Source organism: Xenopus laevis, chromosome 5L (assembly GCF_017654675.1).
Source record: "Xenopus laevis strain J_2021 chromosome 5L, Xenopus_laevis_v10.1, whole genome shotgun sequence".
NCBI lineage: Eukaryota > Metazoa > Chordata > Amphibia > Anura > Pipidae > Xenopus > Xenopus laevis.
The window spans coordinates 83556128-83583513 of NC_054379.1; the positions used below are offsets into that span (position 1 = coordinate 83556128).

The 27386-nt window shown below is 37.4% G+C and overlaps 1 protein-coding gene across 4 annotated transcripts in view; it reads left to right on the plus strand.

Annotated features, from left to right (window-relative positions):
* Positions 1-501: 501 nt before the first annotated feature.
* Positions 502-27386, plus strand: part of bves.L (blood vessel epicardial substance L homeolog) — a 35996-nt gene continuing 9111 nt past the window's right edge. For 3 of the 4 annotated variants that reach the window (XM_018261697.2, XM_018261694.2, XM_018261696.2), the window contains exons 1-5: positions 523-711; positions 13851-14084; positions 14945-15069; positions 21940-22127; positions 24617-24725. In XM_018261697.2, coding sequence (XP_018117186.1) covers positions 13862-14084; positions 14945-15069; positions 21940-22127; positions 24617-24725 — 645 coding nt within the window. In that variant the 5' untranslated portion in view covers positions 523-711; positions 13851-13861. 4 annotated transcript variants of the gene reach the window in all.

Consider the following 27386-nt stretch of genomic DNA (forward strand, 5'->3'; position numbering starts at 1 on the left):
AATAAGACCTGGCGACCTCGCTGGCCATACATAACTGTGTTCCAATGGAACATGTGGGGCTGGGCGTGTTTATTAAAAGGTGAAACAGTCTGCCACAGTTCACCAGAGAGAAATTATGAGGTGAACTGTACATGGGGTGCACAATTGGTACTTGATACAGAGGATAAAAGTCAGGTAGTTTCCATGGGACTTTGAGGCACAGTGATACTAGAAAAATTTTGGATACTGTGACTGTGAGCCCTGAATTTGGGAAAAGGAATGTTTCTCTTATTATCCTTCCTTTGTGACGCTTTAATTTCGTTTATAATAGAACAGCGTCTATATGTTATTCACTAGAAACCCGTTCACCTTCCATTAAGTGTTGGCTGCCAGGGCGCTTATTATTCTGCTGTGAAGGAATTACTAACGCCGTGTATCAAATTGTCGACTTGTAATTTGGCCCGAGTTATTGTACTTATCTAACTCCATTATCCCGGCTCCTCCCTCCCGCTGTCCCTGTCCGTCTCATCTCCCGCCCTCCCTCGCTGCCGTGTGTGTGTGTGAGAGAGAAGCAGTGAGAGAGCTGCAGGCGCTGCTATAGGAAGGGGAGTGAGCTCAGCTCAGGGCTGCAGCCTCCCCTCTGCTCCTTCTTTGCCTATTTTAGTCACATCTCCCCGCTGCTCCCTGTCACTGACACAAGTAACTTTCCAGGCGCCTCGGCTGCACATCCAGGTAAGTGGTGGCAAAGCGCGGCAGCCAGGTGAGCGGAGGGGAGAGCCGGGCGGGAGGCGCGCACCTTCTTGCGCTAAACTTGGGCTAACGGGTGTTCTCTGGTCTGGTGGGATAACATAACAGTATGGGAGAAGTGTATCCTTGCGCCTATTCATTCCTATGCACTATTAGTGAAGGGCAGCCTGACACCTTGTTGTAATCCCATAATGGCAGCAGGTGTGCGCCGGTAATGTTCATCTTTCACACATGATGTGATTGTGGTTAGGGAAGAGTAGTACTAACTAGTAGTATGGCTTAACCAGTGGGCGGCCTCAGAAGAGAACAATTCTTGTAAGCGGCAGCCTTGGAAGTAACATGAGAGGATGCTGCAAGTGATGAATGTTTCATGAGCTCAGAGCTCAAAGCTTCCCTAAAGTTTCACACACACACACAGCTCAGACAGGTACCTGCCTGTTCCTCTTCCTTCCACCCTCTTCCCTCCGCCCTTGATGCTCAGCACTCCCCCCTCAGATCTCTCTTTTCAGCCTACAGTCTTATCCATAAGTTTCTAAAGTGGCGAGCGAGGGCGGAAGGAAGAGGACTGAAGGAGGAGGATGGAGGGCTGAGGGGAGAAGGCTGACAGCGGAATTCGTATGACTGACGGCTGAGAAGGGAGGGTAGAGGATGGAGGTGTGACTGCAGATTTGGACGATGGTTGACGGCAAAAGCAACCGATGCACCATTCCGAAGGCATAGGACATTGCATGCAGGACATGTATTTTGCTGCAGAATGTCCTAAAATGCATTCCGTATGCCTGCTGGGACTAGTCATAGACATAAAGGGGGGGACTTTATGGTGCCTAGCTTAGGAGCATGCCAGTCTTGCCTCACCATTGAATCTGCCCTGTCTGACTGGACACTGTTTTGGATATGTAATACATAGCATAAGCTGGGCATCTAACATTGAGCCTATGAATAAGCGCCCACACAGGCATGAAACGTGTTAGGCCTATGCATGTCCTAATAAAGCCTTTTAAACTTATCAAGACTACTGCTTTACTTGGAAATGGACCTCACTCCATTTGCACATTTGAAAAATTGGTTAGCAACCCTTGGACTGGTTACCTTTTTTTTAGTTTCTTTATCTCTACATCATTGATTTATTGACTTTGTCCTTATGTGTGTGTTCAGCATCTAACATTCAATTCAACTCTTCTTGGATATTTATATTTTACCTTTTGTAGTTTATAAAAATGTTGGAGTACAATACCTAGCCTCAAGCATTATTCATCCCTGTCAGCTATAAATAAACCATTAACAATTTGTCTTGTGATAGGGAGCAATATATGTCTGTTTTAAAGAAAAACTTCACCTAAAATGTTTTTTTTTATTGTATTATATGCTTCAGCTCTGTTAAGGTGCATTATTGCTTGGATCCCAGTTTGGCATTCTAACCACTGCCTAGTACAGGTATGGGACCTGTTATCCAGAAGGCTTAGGACCTGGGGTTTTCCTGGATAACGGATCTTTTTGTAATTTGGATCTTCGCACCTTAACTCTATTAGAAAATCATTTAAACTTTAAACAAACCCAACAGACTGGTTTTGCTTCCAGTAAAGATGAATTAAACATGTTTGGATCAAGTAGAAGGTACTGTTTTATCATTACAGAGAAAATGGAAATCATTTTTATATATCTTTGCTAAGATATATAAAAGAACATATACACATACACACAATCACTGTGTATTGTATCAGTCCATAATCAACCTCCAGAGGGCTGATTAAAGCTAATCACTGAGTATGTGGCTTTCCTGTACTGATGCAAATGACTTCCAGTGTGTCATTAAAAGCTGCAATTATGGGCAGTGTATGGTGTATTAGTAATGTTATATTAAAGTTACTCATAAATTCATTTATATTTCTTCAGTGTACATTTCTGTCTAGTCTACATCTACAAGCCCATGTGCAAAATTTGGACGTGGTCCCCTTTGCAATCACTTGCTGCCTGGTAGTTCTGCCACTACTATTTTGGATAAATGATCGAGTGTTCGTAGTACTTCTTGAACCACAGCTATACCTTATATTATTTATGTCCTGCAGGTGGTTGGTGGGTGCATTTGGGCTTATTATTGTCTGTTTTACTCACTTAAAATGATTTGTGGTGAACCTTATAGCTTTCAGCATCTCTAGACATGGATTTAGTTTTTTCGTGCTGTTTATATGTTCAAGAGGGAGCTTTTTTTTTTTCTTTTTGCATGCCATTTACAACACTGAGCACAGAGCAGGAAAGCCTTGGTATATTTCAGCAGTAGATCCATATGACCTTGTACCACTTATCACCTTGTCATTTAGGCACCAAAAATAAAGTTGTAATCACTACTTATCTGTGAGGCAGTGTGCATGGCAGGGTTTTTTACAGTGCCACATAAGATTATTTGAACTGCACAAGTAACAAAAGTATTGAAGGAAAAGACTTGCACCATAAAAGGAATACAGCTAATATGTCTCCTGCTGTTATTTATAAGACTATTGATGTGTTAGGAGTCACAGAGGAGTTCTGATACCACCTAGAGGTGCAAGGTCAAACTCTTGAGTAGATAGAACTATTATTTCAAAGGCCTTGTAAAAGGCATCATAAGACACATTTCCGATTTCTTTTGTAACTGAAGGATGTTTGGTATTACTTTGCAAAAAAAAAGTACACCTAAGTTTAACAGAAGTGCACTGCAGTACTTGTGTTTGAAAATGTAATTAATTTTATAATAAGCTTTTTAGTTTTCTTAATATAGAAAATATGAAATAAAAATACGTAAAACAAGGATTTTAAAAATGTCCACAAAGTAATTTTAAGTGTCAGCAAATTTCCATCTTATGTGTGAACGGTTTTTTAAAATAATAATTAGTACTGTAATTATTTTTACAACTAGTGTTTTATTACTATATTTTGAAAGGGACTGTTCACATTAAAGTTAACTTAAAAAAAAAAATCTCCAATCAGGAATTCTGTTGAGAGAAATTAAGACTGTGTATTGGTTTTTGATATGTTATCTTGTTCTTGATGAAAAAACTTTTTTTTAATGTTTCCTTAACTAACTGTCACTGGACCTTGCCACAAAAAAAATGTTTGGAGGGGCTCGGCGCATAGCGACTCTGTTTTCACCTTCGCCCCTCACACCCCATACTATCATGCTCAAGCGGGCATGCAGACAAATTTTAAGATTTAAAATTGGCTGTGGAGAGGGATTTATGTGCAGCAGAACCCCGTGGAGGCCACGATAGTTACACCACTGTTTCTTGGGTCGTCTCATCAAAACATAACGGAAGCTCAGATATCCCAATACTTCCAACACTTTTTCAGTCCAGTTGCTTTCAGATAGATCACCAGAAATAAAACCTTTTTGCAATTCATTTCTATTATTTACTTGAGACCATTTTTATAATGTTGAAGTTTAAACATTCACTTTTTGCCTTTTTATGCCTTTCTTAAGCAGCTCTGTAAGTGGGTCACCAACTCTGTAAACTGTTCTAAATTGATACATTTGGGGGGTTATTTATCAAAGGTTGAGTTTGTGAGGTTTTGTTATAACTTGAATGTTTGCTTATTTATGAAAAAACCTGAATAAAAAAAACTTGTTTGAATGTAATCAGGGTGAAAATCTTGAATACTCGAGTTGGTGGAGTTTAAACCATGAAAAAGCCGTAAAAATCATGAAGGCTAAAACATCTTCAAATGGTTCAAGGGACCTGTGCCATTGACTTCTACATGACCCGACAGGTTTAAGATGGAGTATTTTCGGATTTGGGCTTTTTGCAGCTTTGGGGCATAATAAATTATGCAAACTTTTTTTTTTTTTTATTATCCTGAAAATTCCAGTTCCCTCTAAAAACTTGAATTTTTGGGGAAAAACAGAACTCAACCTTTAATAAATAAACCACTTAGATGATACATTTCTTATCATTGTCCCTACTGAAACGAGTCCCTGAGTTTCCAGCAGCTATTATAACTGATACAATCGTTACTAACATTCCACAGATGCTGCTGTGAAATATATCAACTAATGTAGTTAACTAACCGTTCAGAATCTGCTGAGCTGCCAGACTCAAACACCAGCGACATGAACATTAAAATGTAATTTTGGGAAAACGATAAAAAAATGAAAATCAATTGAAAAAAGTCTTTATTTCTCGAAGGTGAACAACCCCTTTAATTCCATGCTGATAAGTGTATGGAAAACCAGGGAAATTGCAAACAGATAAGGTGGAGCCTTGGTAATTGTTTGGAGAACTGAACATTTTTTGTGAGTAATCTGTAACCTCTATTGTAATTCAGTGGGTATCTACAGTATATATACAGTAAGCTCAGCCTTAAGCTGGCCATGGACATGCAGATTCTAGCCACATATTGTACAAACGATCGTACAGTACAATCTTCTGCAACTAACCCTTCAGATTAAATACAGTAGTAAAAGAACAAATCAGACAATGTTCTAGTCATGACAGCCGACATAAACATTCTAACCTGTCCGATCGAGTAAATGACCGATTGCCATGGTACGAAAAATGACGGGACAATCCACACACAGTACGAAAACCGTACAAAAAAATATATATTTGCGTCATGTCCAGCTTTACACTGATCCCTGTCCATTTGGTAAAATGCACTGTTACAATAGAGACTGTGCTCAAGGTCAATATCTAGTAGCAGGAGCAACTGTTTCAGTTAAAATGAAAGTGTTTGCCTTAAATGGAAATAAAGTTAGCTTACTGTAATTTATATAGATATATTGTGTCTGAATGAATTTCCAAACGTGTATGAATAGAAGCATCCAGTGAAGGGTTTTATTCACACAGCACAGTTAAATCAGAGATCAGACAATGAAATATCAATCTTAGAATGTGTTTTCTTTCTATTTCTTACTTATGGGATACTTATCAGATCATAAATGAAAGAGAATGGATTGTTACGTTTCTGTACTTTGTAGAATATTATGCTTTTCATATATAAACTGTGGTATTATTAAGCATCAAGATTGAGCTATTTTCCTGTTACATACATTGATATTTTCCAAATTAAAGTTTTCTGTAGGACGCAAATTACATTATTTACCTTTTAGGGTGAATAAGAACTAAAAAATACATAAAAAATGAAGAGAAATGAAGAAACATGAATCAATAGTAGTCATAGAAAATGCAAAATTATAGCTGGAGTGAATTGAATGAAGGGGTATTATGCCTATTATATTACAAAGAAAAGTTTTTTTGGATGTAGATTGTGTCTTGTAAGGGCAAGTAAAGCCCTATACACGGCACAGTTAAATCACTTTCCACCAATGGCAGACCAACACCACTAATCATATTGTCCCTATTCCCCCTATCAAGAGTAAATCTAAAGTTCACCAGCGTAAAAGTCCACCATTCTTCATGAATTTCTATAGGCTTTTTAATAAAAGCGCTGGTTAAAAGCTGTGTGTTTGCTTCAGAAAGACCATTATAGTTTATACAAACAAGCTGTTGCATAGCCATGGGGGGCAGTCATTCAATCTGCTGGAAGAAAGGAAAAAAGGCACACAAATAATAATAGAAACCATTTGCAAATTGTCTCAGAAAACCACTCTTTACATCATACTAAAACTTAATTTAAAGGTGAACCACCCCTTTAAGTAGTAAATTTAATAGTGGTCTCAATGCTTGCAACTAATCTCATGGTGGCTGTTGGGCTCCAGTTGGTTACTAGAACTAGTAAAATGTACTCAGCTATAAAAATATTGTCCCTTTAATTTCCCTTGTCCTTCAGCTTGGTGCAGTGCATTCCTGCAAGATTCTTTGCAGTTATTTGATGGAGGGTGAGAAACGTGACCCTCACTATTATCTAATTAACCTGTCATCAACTCTTTTTTGTATAGGTCTCCAATTCCTCCCACATTGCTCGCTCATGTTGCCAACATTTTGTTCTCAAGAAGAAAAATCTGACCATAAAAGTAAATATTAGTAATAATCTAACAATAAGACAGATGAAAGAGAAAAAAAATTAATATTTATGGACATTTTATCCCTTAATTAAGATTTTATCTAATGCTGTACAACATATTATTACATAGCTTGCTATAAATATAGATGTGTGTGGAATCGCTACTCTAGTTATTTCTTGACTTCCCACACTTTAGCATGTAGCCATTAGTTAAAAAAGACAGGCGAATACATATGGGGTTACATAATAAAAGGCACTAAGTTTGCACAGGAGCAGTAGCCCATAGCAATTAATGTGCCTGTCTCTGGTGTTGCAGTCTGGCAGCTCAGTAATCCAGGTTCAGATTCTGAATTGTGAATTTTCTACATTAGTTGATACATTTCTAAGCAGCCTTTGTGTGATATTAGCAACTATTGTATAAATTATAATAATTGCCTTTAAAGGAGAAGTAAAGCTTAACTAAAGAAGTAGCTAGGAATGTTGTACATTATGTTTTGGGCTTCTGTATCAGCCCAAGGCAACCACAGCCCTTTAGCAGTAATATGCCCCAGATATGCCCCAGATGTTCCCCATCTTATTTTCTGCTGATTCACTGCACATGCTCTGTGCTGCTTTCAGTTACTGATCTTAGGGACCCACTCACAATATTCTGTATATACAGAATAGAAATGTCACAATATAAAGCTGATTAGTAATCAATACTGATACTACTCCATGACAGCACAGAAACCAGTGCAACTCGCATCAGAATTTAATAATCAGCCTTGTAGCATAAATTTATATTACAGGCCAATCTCATTTTCTGTTTAATAATTTGCGATGACCCCTAAGCTTAGCTTCTCAACAGCTGCTCAGAGCCCGCTGAGCATATTAGTGTCTCTAAGATGGTGACCCCCTGTGACAAGTTTGCAATCCTGGATCATTGCTGCTATTGAGAAGCTGAAACTTTAGGCTGGTGCAATAAGTTCAGTATATAAAATATGGCATTTTTAGGATTTGGTTCTTCTTTAATGAAACTCATGGATTCTGCTCGGCAGGGACAAAGATAAGAAATGTGCCAACTAATGTATTATTTAGAACATTGAGTCAGTGACTAGTGATGTGTCGATCCTAATCCGCTAAAGTTCACCCCCACCCAACCCTAACCCAGCGAGCTTTCATATTTATATAGTCCTGAGCCTGCCCTTCTGTGATGTCACAAAAGCACAAATCTATAAAACCTTGGAGGCGGAAGTGGGGCACAGTTAGCTCGCAGGCAGAATGGGTGCATGGAAAAGTTATGTCCGAGACCCACAAAAGTTTTGTGGAAGTTGGCCCAGACCAGGGGGTCCTGCCGGTGTCAGACCAGCCTGAAACTTTAAACTTCAATATTGGAATAACGATCACAAATAGAAAGTTATGGCAAAACGTTTCTGCTTATGACAGTTCTAACTATTCTGCACAGTAAAGCTGGCCATACACCAATATTGAATTGTTGCCAAATTTGGCCACACATGGGCCAATAATTGAATCATATTGCAGGCTTTCAGGGACCATTTAGAAGGGACCACATCAATGCACAGATGCAGCCCTCGTCTGACTTTTTAGATTTTTTTAAACTAGCCCGATAGATAAAGTATCTGAATGATTTTCGCCAGATATGGGTAGGGAAACCCCTTTCAGAGGCCCCATACTAGAGCAATAAGCTGTTAGCTCATTCTGGAAGGCTGGAATATGTTTGCGATAAATCAAACATCATAAAGAGTCACTCATTCGTGTGCTGACTTGAATGCGTTTTGTGAAGTATTTCACATTTACTTTAAAAACTTGAGGATGCAGAGGCAACAGACAAAGGCTTGCCTGGCATGTGGGCCACAGCTGAGCACAGAAGGACCACAATGGTTGTAGACACTCCGGAGGCGTAATATATGTAACAGGTGGATGGGTTGTGGTCAGCCTTATCCTTCCTTTGGTTACTATATACTGGTTCCAGAACCCGGGTAAGGGGTCCAACTCCCAGCATCTCCCGCTAGGCACAATACAATTATACTCTTTATCTTCAGGTAGGGCCCCTGCTTATGGTATGGAGGAAGGGATTACCAATCTGGTATAAGCACACAGTATTCACTCTTGATCAAAATAACTTTGGGCGCCAGTGGTTCTTTAAACAGCAGAATGATTTATTGAACTGGTGGTACACTTCTTAATGGTCAATCACAAATTCAAGATGCAGGCTCATATGGTACACGCCATGAACAAGTAGTGACAGCAGGTCATTTACACAAATATATTAATCACGGATATTGTCTGATCCCTGTTAGTCCGCTTTCTGAATTGAGTCGCCTTGCCTGCCTTTGGTGCACAATCCCCATTGAAGGTGAATCTCATAGCTGGTCTCACACAAGGATCTCTCTATCCCTAAGCCTAACCACGTGAGTCCCTAACCTGGTGGACTTGTCACCGCAGGGTGCTAACCCTTCACTAAACTCCTCATTGGAGCCATAGCTGCTCACTGACTTTCCTGAACCTATCTGTCACTCCTATAGTGACCTATTACAGTTTCTGACCTGACACTTGCTTGCTCCTATACTGAAGTCTACCTCCCCCTTAGGCCCTCCCAGCTACACACTACCTTCTTAAGTGAGTGGGTGCACCAGAAAAAGAGGCCGAACACATGGGAGCATCCCTTTCTATAACCTCTGGGAACTACTCCCCCTTCACTCTGGGGAAAAAAGACCCAGGCTAGCTGGCTAACACATTCCCTGTGGCATAGGAAAACCTTTACAATCCTACATGTGTAAAAAATATAACTTTGCACCTTTGTATCACAGATAGTTTTCACCAAAAAAATTAGCTTTTGCCACTTGGAATGTTGTGGTTCACAATTAGCTGCCTTGGAGGAAACAGAATCTGATGACTCATGCTTTCCAAAACATTAGTAGTATGGAAATAGTCCAGTGTATATTACTGTTGTTGTTATTACTGTTGTTTTAATGAGAAACAAGAGGACTGGGATTCAGTTAAATTTATATGTGTGATATAAATTGTCCCAGTGTTTTTCTAAAGGAATATTGCCAGCCATCTAACCAAATCCACTTCTTTGTTTCTCAACTTTTGCTAGTTAAAGATATACTGACACCAGAAATTAAACCTTTTTGTTACAGCTATCACAATGTTGCATGGTATTTATAATTTTGCCTTAAAAGTTTTTGCTCAATGTTTTTGCATTATCTATCGGATCCCCTATTGACTTCTATGAAGGGGCTGCTATACCTGGCATCAGTAGTCTTATAGAATTAGAAATTCTGACCAACTTGTTGAGAACGGACAGTCGGATTTAGGCACTTCATGTAACAGGTATTTGTGCTTACAAAAAACAGGCCTATGAGGTTTGTGCAAAGTGCACAAAATGCTTGAATATCTGTGATGTACAGGATATTTGGTGTTTTGCCATCCAGGTTTTCAGCACCTCAAAGCCCAAAAGAGATAAACCATGGGTAAAGTAATAAAGGATGCAAATAGCTTTCTTATAAGGGTACATAACATTAATTAATATGAAAAGGCAAACGGCCAATAGATAATCATGGCCCTGCACACAAGGCCTTACTTGTCTCATTTGCTGTCTACAATATCTCTAGAACATAGCAGGGTTTTTGTTGCATCTATGTTTTCCTATATCTGAAACCTTGTTATAAGGAAAGGTACGCCTGTATAAATGCTGGAATACAAGTTGGCTTGCAGTTGGCTGAAAACCTCTACCAAAAACAAAGCCAACTGCCTAATTTTCCTTCATAGAAGCAATGCTGGGGGAGACAGAAAAGTGTCTCTACTTTTCATGTTCTCCTTTGGTCTACTAATGAGTGCCAGATGGAATACTATTTGGGAGGTAATTATATTACTTACTGAATTATTTATATTTAATTTTGTAAAAAGTTATCAGTAATGTTACTGTTGCACTTTTAGATTCCTAAGAATGTTAGTAATGATAATTTTGAAACCATTTTATATGAAGAAGAGAATTGAAAATGTCTGTCGATCTCAAAAATGTACTCCGACTCAGAGAAATTGTACCACAGCCAGTTCCCTTGGAGGAGCTTGCATATGAATTAGAGCTTATTTATTCAGGCTTTAGATAGAGCAACAACTTTCCATCTTAAAATTTGAAAAATATGTATTGGTAAAGTTTTGAAATATCACAGTGCTAAAGGCACACCATTTCCTAGGAATTCATTCAGGACTGAATACTAGATTAAAAATGTGTAACCTACGGCAGGTTTTGATATATTTGACATAGGAAGACTTAAACTATATTAAGAAATGTTGTTTTATGTCAGTACCTAATAGAATCTGTGTAATATTAAAGAAATGAAAAGGCCTTTAAATATGATTACCTACCGTAAGTAGTATTTCTATAGATTGTTTTTTGGCGGTAGAACCCTTGTTTCTTTCATATTGTATTTGATTTTGTGTTCATGAAATGAGCCCTGCCAATCAAATAAACAAGATTTCGAGGTGTTCAGTTTGAGTTTTAATTATAAAGGCACAACATTTACAAGTAAGTAGTATTAATCATTAGTTTGTTTTCAACTAAATAAACAGGATGGCAAGAAAACTTTGGTTGCAGGGGTGATGCAGTATTTGAAACCAAGGTAGAAGCAAAATGTACATTAAAATGTGGCAAAATCCCACATAGAGAAGCTGAAGAATAATGGTGGATAGAGACATTGGGTCGGGTTTCAAGGTTTTTAACAAGGCCTTCACTTGGAAGAAGTTATTTCAAATTTTCTCCTTAACCATTGTTATTGTTAGAAATTGTTTCCAGGGAACTGTTTAATTTAACTTCCCTCTACGTAAGAATTTTGGCCATTGTAATCATATCTAGTCAGAAAGAGTTATTATTACTATGAAACAAAATGTTCTGACAAAATAATATATGTTTACAGTGGTGTTCCTTTTTTGTACCCCCCCCCCCCCCCCGTTAAAGATGTTTGGTAGCTGTAGGTTTTGTTTTAATCCATTCTCATGTTCTATTCTGGGCCCTTTTTCCATTTACTTTCATTTTCTGTTTTAAGCCATTTAAAAAATATTACAGGTGTGGGGTTGTAGGAAATACTTTACCAGAAAGCTCCAAATTACAGGAAGACCATCTTCCATATAGTCCATTTTGAGCGAATATTTCCTTTTTTTTTTTAATTACCTTTTTAAAACAGAACCTTGTATCTGGAAAACCCCAGGTCCCAATCACTCCAGATAACAGGTCTTATAAATGGGGCTCTTGACTGAGTAGCTGGAATATGTTATATGTATCTCCAATAAATAACCTTGGTGATTTGGGAATTGTAGTAGGTAAAGGGGCTACCGTCCTCCCTACATTGACAGTTTCAGGTCCATGTTAGTCTGCTGGAAGCTTACAACAAATATTGAGTTAAGGTGCACAGGGAGGGAAGCAGTTCTTTCCCTACAGCTATTAGTACAGATCTAAAATTGTGTTTTAAACACCTACACATTGATAAAAGGGCATCGTTGTCAAGTTTACTTTGTTTTTGGCTTAGATTGTGCATAAAATGACAACTCGACTTTGCATCTGAAAGCAACTCTCAAGGGACCTGAAAGGATCGAACTGATTTTGTGTGACATGCTTTTACTATAATTCAGCACTTGAACATGTTGTAGATCGGATAATCAGCCCACTTCAACTTTGAAAACATGTCCAGATATGTGTTTGTGTCTCCGTGCATTGATGAGAGCAATGTGTTATTGTTATTCTCCCTTTACATTTTCAGGGATTTTCTTTTTTAATTTTCAGGCCCAGCAATTCACTCTAGCCTGTGTACTTTATCTTTCCTCTAAATATGATGTTGGATAAACATTACAATTATTTTCATCTGCTAGCGGAGTTTGTACATACTGTATCTTTCCTTTTATGTTAATGATTAATGGATTCAAACTGCTGCACTGGAATGGAATCATAATTCAGTTTTCCTGACAGTGCATGGTCGTTAGTACACAAGTTGCTTTGTCTCCACATTTTTCTTGCTGCAAAGAATAGATCCTGAAAGGTTGCCATGATCCTACACCACATGAAATGCAAGTCCTTATCTCCATTCTTTTTGTCCAACTGCCAAAAGATAATAGTTTCTGTCTAAGGGCCAGGACAACCACAAATCACCATTTCTTACAGGAAGGTCTCATCTTTAGCAATGTGTCAATAAACTTTCTAGAAACAAGGGCAGAAGGTTTCAGAAGCCATTTCTGTTGAAACAGCAGTAAATAAAAACATAACATGTTATTCACCAAAAATAGAATCAGATGTAATAATTCGTAAACTTAATGGATTTAGATATGCTTCCCTTTTTCAGCACATACACAGTGTAACACATGCCAAACCAAAGATGGTCACCATAGACCACCATAGCAAATTTAAATGGTATTGAAAAAATTCTGAAGGTTGTCAGTTTATTGAACTGAGTGCTTCTAACTGGATCTTAGGTTTCTATTGTTTAACATCCAAAGTTTGTTTATGGATGGGGTAACTGTTCACATGAGAGATGCAGTGCCTTCCTCTATAACAGGATTTAGCTTTTCCCAGCCAGCTGCAGGTAGAACAATGAAATCTTGCATCTGATTGGTTGGCATGGGTTACTGCCTGGGTGCAAATGTGCCCCCTCTATTAATGAACCCTATTGTCTGCCCAAAGCAACCAGTCAGCAGGTAGCATTTACTTGTCACCTGTTTAAAAGCAAACATCTTGACTTGTATTGTGCATTTAAAGAAGTACTGTAATGGCACATTCCCATTTAGTAACTGTGTCAGTACTGTACTGGTTTCTTGTTTTTTGGGCAGTCTGAAGTCCTAATAGAGAGAGTTGAAATTTATATAGCTGTTCTTGGGGGTTTCTAGAAGATGTATATATGTGCACAGACAGAGGCTTGAATTTAGGAGGTCATTAACATTTTGAATAGAGGAAGACCAAAGGATTTCATGTTGAGAGCAGAGAATGATATATCTGAAATAAATCAGTAAAAAAAATATATAATACTAAGGACTAATTTTAGAGCTGCCATCAGAAATCGTAGTGGCATTCTAATCCAAGCAAGGGAGACGTTTTCACTGGTTTCATTTATCTGTAAATGGGTAGAGTATGTCAAAAAGTACTATACATATGTTGATTTTTACTTTTGGCTTTTCTTTTTTTGTTTTTTTTTCCCTAGGTATAAGAAAGATGGCTACTGAAAGCATATTCATTACAACTTTGCCAATGGATTTTAATTCTCAGTTTGATAACATTACAATCGGTTTAAATGACAATGAAACACTGTGTGAAAACTGGAGAGAAATACACCACTTAGTTTTTCATTTGGCGAACACATGCTTCGCTGCAGGGCTGGTTATTCCAAGCACTCTGAACCTTCACATGCTTTTCCTGCGTGGCATGCTGTGTTTAGGTAAGGGGTCAAGTTCTACTTCCAACATGAAAGCATGATTATGTGTTGTTATTAAGATTTGTGCTTCCCAACAGTTTGTTTTAGTAGCTATTACCAATATGAAATAGTAGGAAGCAACAGCAGACAGGCATTGAAAAATTGCTTTCTGGGGATAGGAGGATACTGATGCCCAGCACAGGCTTTACAGATGTTATTACTATACCAGTTTAGTCACTATATAGTGACTAAACCAGAAGCTGCAGAGAGACCAGGAGAGCCCAGCAGGACTATGGGCCACCTGGAAATTTCCAGTTAGGTCAATCCATCCTTGGGAATTATTTAATGAAGAATGCCAATTCCAAATAATTCATGGAGATGGCATGAAGAAATGAATTAGAGAAAGGTATGTTTACAGTTTTGTCCTGTTATTGGAGTATAGGACAGTTGAAAACTTTTAAATTGTAAACTTTTGGCTTTTGATAAAGTAATAGCGCAAGACTTTAAACACAACTGCCCATTTCTAAACTTAAATCTGCAGACAGCAGCAGAATTTACAGAACTATAGCTATTTGAAAAGCTGTTTAAGCTAAGTGAAACTCGAGGGATTTGTTTTATTAAAATGGGTCATTTTCAATACAGAGCGCGCTCGCCTTTCTATTACCTTGTACATTTTGCCTCAGCAAGACATGCCAAACTTTTTTGCCTCCATATTAATAGCCTCATTTAATTCCCTTGAAGCAAAGAACACATAGTTCTTGTATAGGTACATGAACAATAGACATTCTTCTAGGGCCATTATTTCTCCTAACTGTGTGTGTGTACTTTCTGCAAGTAAATAATGAGCCAAACACTATCATTTTATATTTCTTTCTTTTTTACAGGTTGCACTTTCTTCATAATTTGGGCAGTTCTCTTCCGATGTGCTTTGGACATAATGATATGGAATGCTACCTTCCTTAGTATCAACTTCATGCATTTTGTATATCTCGTGTATAAAAAAAGACCAGTGAGTATTATGTTGAATAAAAGTTTGCAGTACAGTCTAGTCCATGGGTGATGTGCAAAAGGGTTTGCTGGCAATGACAGTGTACTGTATAGCATTTAAAGGGAAATTTGATGGAACTGGTAAAAAATCCAGGTTTCCAGGTAATGGATCTCATACCTGTACTTCAATTATATATCTTGTATCATTTCCCTCTCTAGTCCAATAATAAGAAAATTCCCTTACAGACTCAAATATTTTCAGTGCAGCTAGTTCAAAATAATCGGAACTAAAGTACCCACAATTTCCCAACTTCTATTCCAAAGTGTAAAGTGATTGTGCTCTGTCCTCGCCAAATCAATGTTTAATTAATTCATTATCATGTGTATCTAAGTTAATCACAACAGTTCATATTAACTGCAAGTCATTGGTTTATATATATAAATTAATTAACACTTATGTGATTTTTAAAGTGACAGTGCTATATAAATTAATTGTATACTAAAATATATTAAAAATATTTTAAAAAAATGTGCTCAAAAATTCATCAGAATAAAAATCAGGTAAAGGAAAATAGACAAAGGGTGGAGCTGTCCCATAGACAGAGGATTGAGATGTCCCGATTTCTACTAACTCAGTTTGTTTCTATCTAACCCTGAGACACCACAAATAATGAGAATGCAGAACACCAAGGACTGTGGTCATATAATTTACCTTGCCTATCTGAGATAAGAAACTAGCTTCCCTGAAAGGCCACAAATCCATGTTACCTTAAGGTGGCCATAGACATAATAATTAAGATCTTTCTTGGAAAAGATCTTTCCAAGAAAGATCATTCGTTTCAATACACACGAGTAGAGCTGAATCATCAGATATACAGATAGAAACAATAGAATTCTACCTGTATCTGACGATTCAGCACTAAAAGTGAGCGATGTTCGGGTGCCTTCAAAGGTGCCCGATTAAAATTTTCCATCTGGGCCAATCAAGGAGCCAACTAATATCCAAGTCTTCTGCTGATATTGGTCAGCTTGTCTCCCGCAATACACGCACGAATATCATATGAAGATTTGTTTCCTACGATATCTGTGCATCTATGGCTACCTTTAGAGTAAAAGAAGATTGATGAGTTAAATGAATAAGGCACATAAAATCCTGGGTTAAATTGGCGCTGTGTATCTATTTGTAAGCAGTATAGATTTAAAATCAATTGTTATACTAAGTTTTAAAAGAATAGATTAGGAGTTTTGCTGACGCGCGTTTCACTGTAGGCTTTCCCTCTGTACTTTGCTTCATGTCCAGTAGCTGCTCTAAAATACATTCATTATATGTACAGTAAGTAATATTACCAACAGACCCAAGCAGGTAGGAACAGAATCCCTTTACTAAACCCAATATTGTCTAGATTTTCAATTCTGTAACATTATCTTGTTAAATCTTGTAGGCACAATGTTTCATGCCTTAATTTTCTTCATGAAATTGGAGACGGTTCTAGCTATTGCCATTTTATAAGAGCTGTAATGTTTTCAATCACCCATCTTTTGGAAACAGAGAATTCTTTTTTCTTCCATTTGTGATGCCAAAGTATATGGCATCAGTGAAAATATACAGTATTAACTTTAATAGAATGTGACAGCAATTTGTATTATTACTGTACTTGTTTCAGCTGCAATTTGAATTATTACTGTTTTAGACATTTTACTGTTCTGTCGATTATTAGGACATTCTATGTTTTTAATTCTTATTGAACTGTAGCTTGTGTGAAGCTGGAAAAAAATCGGCATCATTTACACTTCTTTTATTATTGTATCCTGTTAAAAAGGAAGGCTAATTTTCTCCACTAACCCTGCAGCTTCATATAGATGTACTGAATCCAGGCTTCCTAACCATAAACAAATAGCAAAGAAAAAGTGTTTTATTTTTGTTAAATATAGTGTGCTTTTACCCTGTACTGGTAAAATATTGTGTGTATGCCTCAAAAAATGACTGCAGTTTATATAAATTTACACAGCAAATAATCTCTGTACAATTCAGTGGGCTACGCTAATGTTGGACAAGGTGCAACCCTTGGCTTCTCTCTGCCCACATTTTCTCTGCAGGCGGAGAGTATCCAGTGCATTTCTCACCGCTCCTCCATGTGTTTAGATACATACGGAGCAAATATCATTAAAAAAACACTGAACTATGCTTTTCTTGCCAATATCTGCTCAATGTGTCTGCACACAGGCCAACACCATGTCTGTCCATACAGAGACATGGCAGAGCAGAGGGGTGCACATTGTCTTCTCTCCACCTGCAAAGAAAACATCTGACATTAGCTTTGTGCTAAAGGCACATGGGATGGTTTCTTTGTACAGATTCAAGAAATAGCTAATCTGTAGGTGAGGATGAACAGACACAACTTTCAAAAGTAAGAGATCTTACTGTACATTTTTGACATTACTTTCCCTTTTCTTTAAAGCACTGTGCAACAAATGAGAACATTATGATTTATCATATTAAAACTGATTTATCATGTTACAAATCCATAGATGCATAATTATGACAATGATATATTCATTCAGTTTCATTAGTGGACCAGAATTAATTCATTTTCTCATGCCCTCCTCGTACTGATCATAGTGCATATGTGTATTGTATGGACTGTAATCTCCACTGGGCCGGGGACTGATATGTACAATGTATATGAAAGTAAGACTGACATCTCTTTTACATTTTTACACAGTACAGGGCAATAATTTTAAGCGGTCCTTGAACATGTTGAAAAGATGGTAAGCAAACCAAGAGATGTTAGACCTCAGAGTAGGGCTTAAGTAACCAACTAACTAAGCAAGCCAACAAATGGTTGCCTTGTGTTCTTTTCTTTTGTTTATTTCTATAATTCTAATATATTTAGCCCTTTAAGTGCCACAGATCATAGAATCCATGGCTTTGTCATGGATGTACAATATAACATGTCTGTCTGGACAAAAGATAATTACAATAATGCAGTTTCCTTTTCTGCGGAGTTCTAGTGCTTTATTGCTTGATGGTAGAAGACACTCTTTCCAGTATTACAGGATTGCTGGGACCACCTTTGCTCGTGTTCTTTTAGTTGCAAAATCATCTGCATTGCTCAAAAAAGTGATATCTCCATGCTTGGAAAATGTGATTCAACAATTTTTTTGTTTATATGAGAATTAATTTCAGTCAAAACATTTACAAAATAAATTTGTAAATGGAAAAGTCAAATGCTATTGTATTCTCTTCGATGTACTACAGCCGTATGCAGAAAGGCCATCAGGGCTTCCCGTTATCATGTTTAATACCTTTCCTGAAACGAAACTCTTATGCGTGTGCATTATAGTGCAGATACAACTGCCAGGTGCCACTCCACGCATGAACATGAAGGATCGGGATGTTCGACAGATACACCAGGGGGCTGATCTTGCTTTTTATCAGAAAGCCAATAGCAGTTTTGCAGACTTAAACCATCGGTGGCTTTTCAGTTTATCACGTCAAAGAGTATTCCCCATTCTTTTTTTTGACCTGCATCCCCCCTAGTGCTCTCCAGACATGCGGCACACTGGTGTGATATGCATTAACTTTCCTGGGACCCAAGCAAAATTATTGTTGCCCCCTTTAAACAGAGGAGACCCATGATTGCATCCAAACCTATACATCTGGGGACCTCCTGCTCTCATGGGGTCTCCTCCCTTTATTGTTAAGCCGCTAGTTATGTGATATAAAGATCCATATTCATTTACTAATGTATATTTATCAATGTGTAATTATGATAGATGCTTGGCAAAATACCCCTTAAATTCTTAGGTAAAAGAGGTAGGATAAAACGAGGAAAGTGTTTATTTTTCCCAAACATTGTAGCATACGGTATACTTGAATTTTATCAACTTGGTCATTTTCCCAAAGGATTATGCAAACAAGGCAAAAATACCAACATATAATTAGACCATGGCAATTACAAAGTAACCTGCCTAGAGAGCTGAAATTAGTGCCTGTTTCGGTTCTACAGCCAATATTGATGTACTTGCTGCAAAGTGTAAAAACACGTAAAGGTATAAAAATATGTTTTATACATACTTCAAAGCTTTATGCAGTTTTCATTTAGCTGATATTTCCTTTATTACTGGCAATTTCATGCTCTCCCAGTGCAATTTCCAGCAGGGTTTCACAGTATCCTTACTATGGACAGGCAGAGGAGCTTCCTGCTGTGACAGAAGGTATTGCTAAAAATGTTTTCTCCTGTGAATAAGCAAAAGCAGATTTAGCAATCTTAAAGATCAACTAAATCATAAAATATATATTTTATGTACCAGGATATGCAGAAAAGTGGTCTAGTTGTGATCTAATATTATGTGCTTTTATTAAAAGGGAAAGGCACTGTTTGATGGGTTCAGCTGTTTCATTTGTTTGCTCTGTTGCCCTTGGGAAGAAATTATTTGATCAGATCTCACTCGAAAGATTTTAATTTCTAAAATAATTAAAAAACAATTTTTGTGCGTATTGATTTGCATAATGCACAGCCCACAAAGTCAGATGAACTGTGACTTTATTATTTTATAACTGCTTTATCAACAAATGACTATGAATGTCACATGGAATCCACACATAGCTATTAATAAAAGTAAGAGTGCAGTGATTAAACAGAGTGGCATAGATATTTAATAGACAGGTTGGACCAAGGGCAGTATTTGAGTTATATGTAACACTGAGGTTTTGTGCCATGGCGTTAAAATGAATATTTCATCTTGCATGTTTGGATCAGAAAAGAAACATGCAGTTTTACTTCAGTGTCCTTATGTTCCTCTCCCGTCAAAATTAAATTACTGTTGTATCCCAATGGGATATGGTGTAAAAAATTGCTCTACTTTTTGATTTAAGGTTGCTTGAAATGTATTAAGCTTGAAAAATGGGAATTGCTCCGTTTGATTTTTGAAGAAGTGAACACAGCAAGTCACACATAAGCTAGTTATTTCTATGCAGACTTTACGGTCACTGGTTCAGGTGTGGGTCACTCTAGCAAACAGTTTGGTTGGTTATGTTGTCACAATAAAAAGGGCACAATGGAAAACTAAGTTGGACCATGATCCCCATCAGAGTGTGTTACTGATCAACTAGGATCAGCATGGGCTCCTAACTTTGCAGATCGATTGGACATCCACTTATCTGGCCAAATTTTATCAGTTGAGTGAGCAGTTAGCCCTCTAGCTGAAATTTCATTTGAAGGGATACAGAAAATATCAAGTATATCTTCAAATCCAATGTGAGTGTTCTGCTTCTATTAACTGTAATAAGAATCTGGCACAGGGTTCATCACAGATTTAAAAAAAAAAACGTCTTTGTTGCCCAACACTTATACACCGTGAGACCTTTGCAGATACATTGTATGTATCTGGCAGTATGACCAATTTTCAACATGGCCTTGATGAATAGGGCCTGTGCTGAACATACTTTTTCCTTATTGTATTAATTAGGACATATTTATGGTTTGTGTTACTTCTTGCAGGATAAAACCTAGAATTGCAAGTAAAGTCACACTTGTATTTCGAGTTCTGAGCACAATTAAAACAAATCAGTAGTCCGCCTAGAAGCTATTCTATATTCTATTTAATGAGGTACTCCTTATCTTACAGCCTAACAGGCTGCAGCTGGAGGAATTGAGGGGAGTTGCTAATACAGAGGCTTCTCAGTGAAAGCTTGATTTGTTTTGATTGTGTCCAGAAGAGCAAAAAATTGAGTGTGATTTTTCTTAATCGTTTTCACAGAAAAATTAGTAACAGAAGGGGAAATGGTACTCTGCTTCAATATAAGGTTAGCCAGGTACCCAAGATGTAAAACTATGGCCCTTTAAGCATTTTAATTTTGGATTTGCATTTAGATACAACCGTACCTGCAAGTAAATGTTTTTATTCTGGTAAACTAATTTCTGATGTCAGTGATATTGTTCTCTGAATACAAATAAAGTGTGTGTGTGTGAGATATATATATATATATATAGTGAAATAAAGAAACGACTAACGTTTCGGCTCACACTCAAGCCTTTCTCAAAGTCTTTGAGAAAGGCTTGAGTGTGAGCCGAAACGTTAGTCGTTTTTTGATCCAAATAAACACCTTTTTTGATTTTGATAAGTCCTGTGAGTGCAAGCTTCTTTATTTCACTACTTAATTTTTGGGCTTTTTTGCACCCAGGCAAATATGACCTCCTGACGAGTTGTGCTGGCCTCTACACTACCTTTTATATGTGTGTGTGTGTGTGTGTGTGTGTGTGTGTGTGTGTGTGTGTGTGTGTGTGTGTGTGTGTGTGTGTATATATATATATATATATATATATATATATATACTATGTATATGAAATGTTTTTTGAAAAAGCACTTGGCACAAGTGATTTGGCTTGTGCTTACTTTAGGGCTAACAAACAGCAATCCATTCAATATTTTTATTAGAAAACTTAGGACTCATTTACTACCTCTGGGGAAGGGTGCAAAGTGCAACAAACACATGCAAAGGACAATGGTGCACCCTATTCCATGCTGAGCACCCAAAGGTGCAGGTTTTAAAGTTCATGGACCTGTGTTTCAATAGGGTCAGGCAGGGGTTATTGACTTATTGCATTATTCATTAATCAGCACAAGAGTGCAGGTATGTGCTGGACACAAGTGCTTGTACTAAGGGGCATGATTTTGTGACCCATAGTGTTGTTTTCCCTTGCATCCAGCGAATGAAATAATTACCCCTCTTGGAAGGATCCTGAAACTAACCAAGCATTGTTAAAATTCTAAGCCTTACATTTTACCCTTTAAAATGAAGGGTTATGATATGATTCCGACCTCATGTTTATACTAAAATCTTTTCAATGTGTCTTTCAGTGACATGCAATATTTGCTTTATTAACAGATCAAAATTAAAAAGGAATTGAAAGGTATCTATCACCGGATGTTTGAACCTCTCCACGTATCTCCAGAGCTATTCAATCGACTTACTGGGCAGTTTTGTGAAATTAAAACCTTAGCAAAAGGCCAGACATATGCAGTAGAAGATAAAACATCTGTTGACGATCGTTTAAGTATATTACTTAAAGGAATGTAAGTTTTGTTTTTTTCTTGGGGTTTTTAAACTATGCTTAATTATTAAATTGTTATTCTTTTCTACTCCTAAGATAATAGCTTGTGTTGTATGTAGCTTATTACTGTGCTAATGTGTCCAGTGCAAGATAGGTTGTCAATTTATTTTACAGTTCAACCACTAGCAAATATGGAGTCTTCTTCATATATTGTATTGTTGTATGCAAAATAAGCTTTCATTTAATTTGTGGTCAGGAGAATAACAATAAAAATTACAAAGCAAGTCAAACTGAAGAGACAGACACACCAGTGCATCTAATACTGACAACACATGGACCTATTCTCATCAGATCCAATTTTCTATTCTTAGTTAAAATGAATACTGGCATGTAATCTAGGCACACATTTACGCACAGTATGATCATACTATGTGATTTGCTCACATGAATACCCAAGCAGCACTGCAGCATGGGAAACATGATAAAGGTGCGGGAACAGTCAACTCCTGCTGGTGGATAAGAGGATACAAGAGACCAATATTCCGACCAAAACAACCAAATATGATTAGATCACACTGAAATAGTCGGCAGGGGTTGTACACACAGCCATCTTGCTCCACATGTTGCTGTCTTATTAACCTTAAAATAATGCAAAAGGACAAACCACTTACAGTTTGCAGTACTAGTAAGGGACCTGTTATCCAGAATGCTTGGGACCTGTGGATTTCTGTAATTTGGATCTTCATACCTTAAGACTACTAGAAAATCATGTAAACATTAAATAAATCCAACAGGCTGATTTTGCTTCCAATAAGGATTAATTATATCTTAGTTGGGATCAAGTACAAGCTACTGTTTTATTATTACAAAGAAAATGGAAATCATTTGGGTAAAATGGCGTCTATTGGATATGGCCTTTCTGTAATTTGGAGCTTTTTGATATTGGGTTTCTGGATAATGGATCCCATACCTGAAATAGATAAAAAAAACTTCTATCACCAGTCCCTCAAGGTCATGCATTTACAGAGCCTCTTGTGTTCATTTCAGTTGTTAATATTACATGTGAGGAAATCAAGGCAAATCTCTTACAAATTAAAAAGTATATTTTTATTGATAAAATAGTTACAGTGACAGATTTAGAAATTTATTGGTATAAGGATGCTTTGCCTGGATTTCAAGGTCAATCAAGGGGTGATTGCCCAAAACAAAGGAATAATGTTACTGCCAAGTCAGAATTCTCACAGAGGAGTCGAGTGAAAGCCTCATTCCTTGGGGATCCATGGCTGTGACTACTCTCTGTGACCTTACAAATGCACTGAAAGAGAAAATGTAAAAGCAGTGGCTTAGAAAAAAGTGTAACTATAACTACTAGAATGGAGGCAATAAAAAATAGGTAGACAAAATATCCCCCTCACTGTTAGAAATTACTTTTATTTGAAGGGCAAATAAAAAAAAAAATCACACTAAATGCTGCAGCTAAATGTTGATTTTGAAAGCCACTTCATTCCATAGAACACATGCCATGCCTGGCCTAATTTTATTTGCAGTTATGTGCCGCTTTATCAGAAGCACTGAGTGATTGCTTTATCTTATCATTTTGTATGTAGAGGGCTTTCATTCTAGCTCCCATGCTGTGATCAAGTCGTGTCACAGAGGGACGTGTATAGAATGAAAAGAGAACACCATTGATTTTCGCCACCTTATTTTTCAAAACTTTTCCTATATTATCTTGCTACTTTTGTATTTTGTTACTATTATATTTAATATTAGAACGGGTTCTTTCCTGGGTTTCTTTGCCAGAGGTGGCTGATTTTCAGCTGGCATCAGCCTTTTCCTCTGCATGCACACAGATCCAATGCATCGGCCCAGTTGCAGGCACACGGAGTGGATTTCAGCTCTAAAAATGCAAGGGGCACCTGTCACCTTAAAATGCAGCATAACTCATCATACTCCTCCCATTCAGTAGCAGTAGCTAAAACAGATAGTGCCTGTTTTAGCTCAACAACAGCCAATGTCTGTGCCATCCACATAGGGGCACCATATAGCTGCAGCCTCAAACTTACATGTACAGATGGATTGCCACAGCCAGTATTGTGGACCATTAGGCCAACACTTTTGTAACTAATAAAAAGCACAATGTTTACCCAGGTCTAGTCACCCACAGCAGCCAATGAGATGTTTGCTAATACTCTAGAAACACACTAAGGTTTTTTCTGGGAGCTTAATTTGATTTTTATGTGAAAATTATTTACCTTTAATTATTAAAGGAAAGTATGTTCTGCTGTGTGGTGTATAAGTGTTTAGAACGGAGCACTGCATAGAACTGATCTCTATTCTATTGAATCATCTTAATAATAAAGTACATTATTTCAGTGATTAGTCAGGTTTTACATTTAATACATGTAACATCATAATTTTGCTCCAGATGTTTGCTATACACGATGTTGGTATTTAGTGCTCACATTGTACAGTAACATATCTGTTATCTGGTCCGCGTATGAATATCTCCAGAATGAAGGTGTCCTACCGAGGCCATTTTCTGCATACAATTTCTGCGAATGCTTACATTGATTCTCCTGAATTTCGATCAACAGAAATGAATCGTGGGGAAACATTTCAGGTAATTCCTTGAGTTGTGAGATATATATTTGTCTTTTTCTGCTGCAGACTGACACCAATAGATTGTATTTGTATTAATTCTAGATATGTTAGATATCTACTACATGTAGGGACTTGTTTAAAATGCTATTGGAACCCTGAAATAAAAAATGAATACAATATTACTGAAAAAACGGATATCTGTTTTAAGCACAGTCCTATAGCAAAAATGTCATCTTGCAGAGTTGTTCCTTAGAAATTGCATTAAGCTGGCCATAGATGTAAAGACTTTTAAAAGATCTTTTTGTGATCGTGAGACCACAATTATTTTGAAACAATCGTTCAAATGTACGATTTGTCCATCAACTAACCATTTCAAGCGATATTGCCAGGAAAACTGAGGGAAGCTGCCTGCTTGGCCCTGCAAACATAGATTGATTGCCCAGGGACCGATAACATTTTTTTAACCTGGCCGATCCGTTTTCAGATGTCGGACAAAAAATTGTAAGATGCACGATCGGTCAATTCCCACCAACCTCACAATAATTTGACGGATTGGTTGGATTGCACTGAAATCGATCAGAAATTTTTTACGCCTATGGGGACCTTTACACTTAGAAAAGAATGGTCTGTTTCACTGTTATCTCAGATATGCGCCTTGGGTCCTAGAGCCCCCACTGTTGCTACTAGGGTGGCATCACTCAGCCCATATCTCCACTTGCAATAAATACTGTAACTGCTTAATATCATGGGCTGGCAGGGGAAGGGAGATTGCTGTAGTGCATCATAAAATGAGTGATGGTCTAGCCCATAGTGCATAAATGCTTGCCACCTTCCCTTGGAGCTTTTCTCTTCCCCTGTGTGTATTTTTTTGAGGGTAAATGGTGCCCACTAAAAACCGTAAGAGATGTCGCAAGTGCAACCTAACGATGGGCACTTTCCTTCATGTCTTCTGGGAATGCTCAGTCATCCGGCACTTTTGGTCAGAGGTTCTGAGGTACATTAATGAGAAAATGGCCCTCCCCAATAGCCTATGTCTGAAAGTATGTTTACTCTGCGTTCTGGAGGATTTGGGTCTTTCGTCACATCAGCGGCCAGCTGTTACCTCCAGCTATTGTTCTTTGTAAAGAAAGCAATATTGTTGACTTGGAAATCCACATCGCTCCAGCATTCACCCTCTGGAAAAAAACAATTAATGATGTGTTACCTAAACAAAAATTGGTTTATTTGTCTAGAGGATGCCCATCTAAGGTTAATGCAGTTTGGGGCTGACTGCCCAGTCTGTATAAATAGATATGACTCGCATATGTTTACTAAGTCTTACTTCTCTTTGTCCTAGTCTTCTCTTCCTTCTCACCTAACCTGTTTTTTTTCATGTTGTTATTGTTTAAGCATAAATAAAAACTTAAAAAAAAAACATAAGAGAAAAGGCCCATTCGTTTTTTACTTTTAAGGACCTGTACAATATAATCAGTTTGATTACTAAGGTGTAATGGTTGGGGGGGCACTAGGCCCCTGGGTATGTACCTGTCCTGGCAGCTGGGGTTAATAACAGGGGGTTCACCTTGGTTGCCTTTTCCTTTTGACCTGGCTCTGGTGGTAAGTACCTTAAGTAGTCCTCAACCTGTCATTGGGAAAACAGCAGCATGGCTGGTCAAATACTTGACAAGGACCTTCCATTTGACTACAATTGAAAAGGACCCATTAAAATGATCAACATTTGAGTGACTTACTCCTCATCTGCCATAGCCATTTCTTGAATTTATTAATGGATAATGCCCCTGCTAAAACAACCTTAATATAAGCTGCACATATGTGCACATTTCGCTGTATATCCCAATACTTTACTTGGGCAAATTAATGAAAACCTGCAACTAAGCAAGAGAGGTTTTATCTTTAAATATTCTGTATCTATACTATAGCTACTTAGTAAAATTCACAGAGACAGTTTCACCTCTAAGCCAGTATTCGTGATTAAAGGCTTCAATATTTATCAACTTCTGTAGCATTTTTCATGAGAATGAATGTGTTCATTTTGAGCATTGTTTATCAGCTTGGAATGAACATTCTGGGCAGCAAATCTGTTCTATTCTGTCAGTTAGTTGTAGAATCAAATCTAAGTTATTTATTGAATGCATTTATTATACATCAGTTAGCTTATTCCGGAAAAATTACTTTATTGATAAAGATATCAGTCAGACAAATTATGCCACGAGGGTGGCAGATGCAGTTTTCATTAACAAACCCATATGAAATATCACTCCCTTCTTTTATACCAAAGGGCATATGTGTAAAATGCTAAGGTACATAGTTATTCACTTAGAGTGGGGAGAAAAATGATTATTTGTGCAGCTTTGTTTATGTGATGAAATATAGCCATTAATGAAGAATATGTACTGTGAATTTAGTCCAGATTAAGATAAACATTAGACTCCCAAAGCTCAATAATTTCAGTGATAAGTTACCGCCTATATCTTTCAGAACATAAGGCAAAATACATGCCATCAGACATTCCCTTCCTCACGCCCAAGCAAAATATGCTATCAGTGCTAAAAATGTATGGCATCATGTAATAACAATTTATTATTGTTAGGATAAAAAAAAAAATAGTGACAGAAAATTTTCTTAACTAAACATAACTGTTGACTCCAATATTGGGCGAGCTCCACTTTTGTTCATTCTT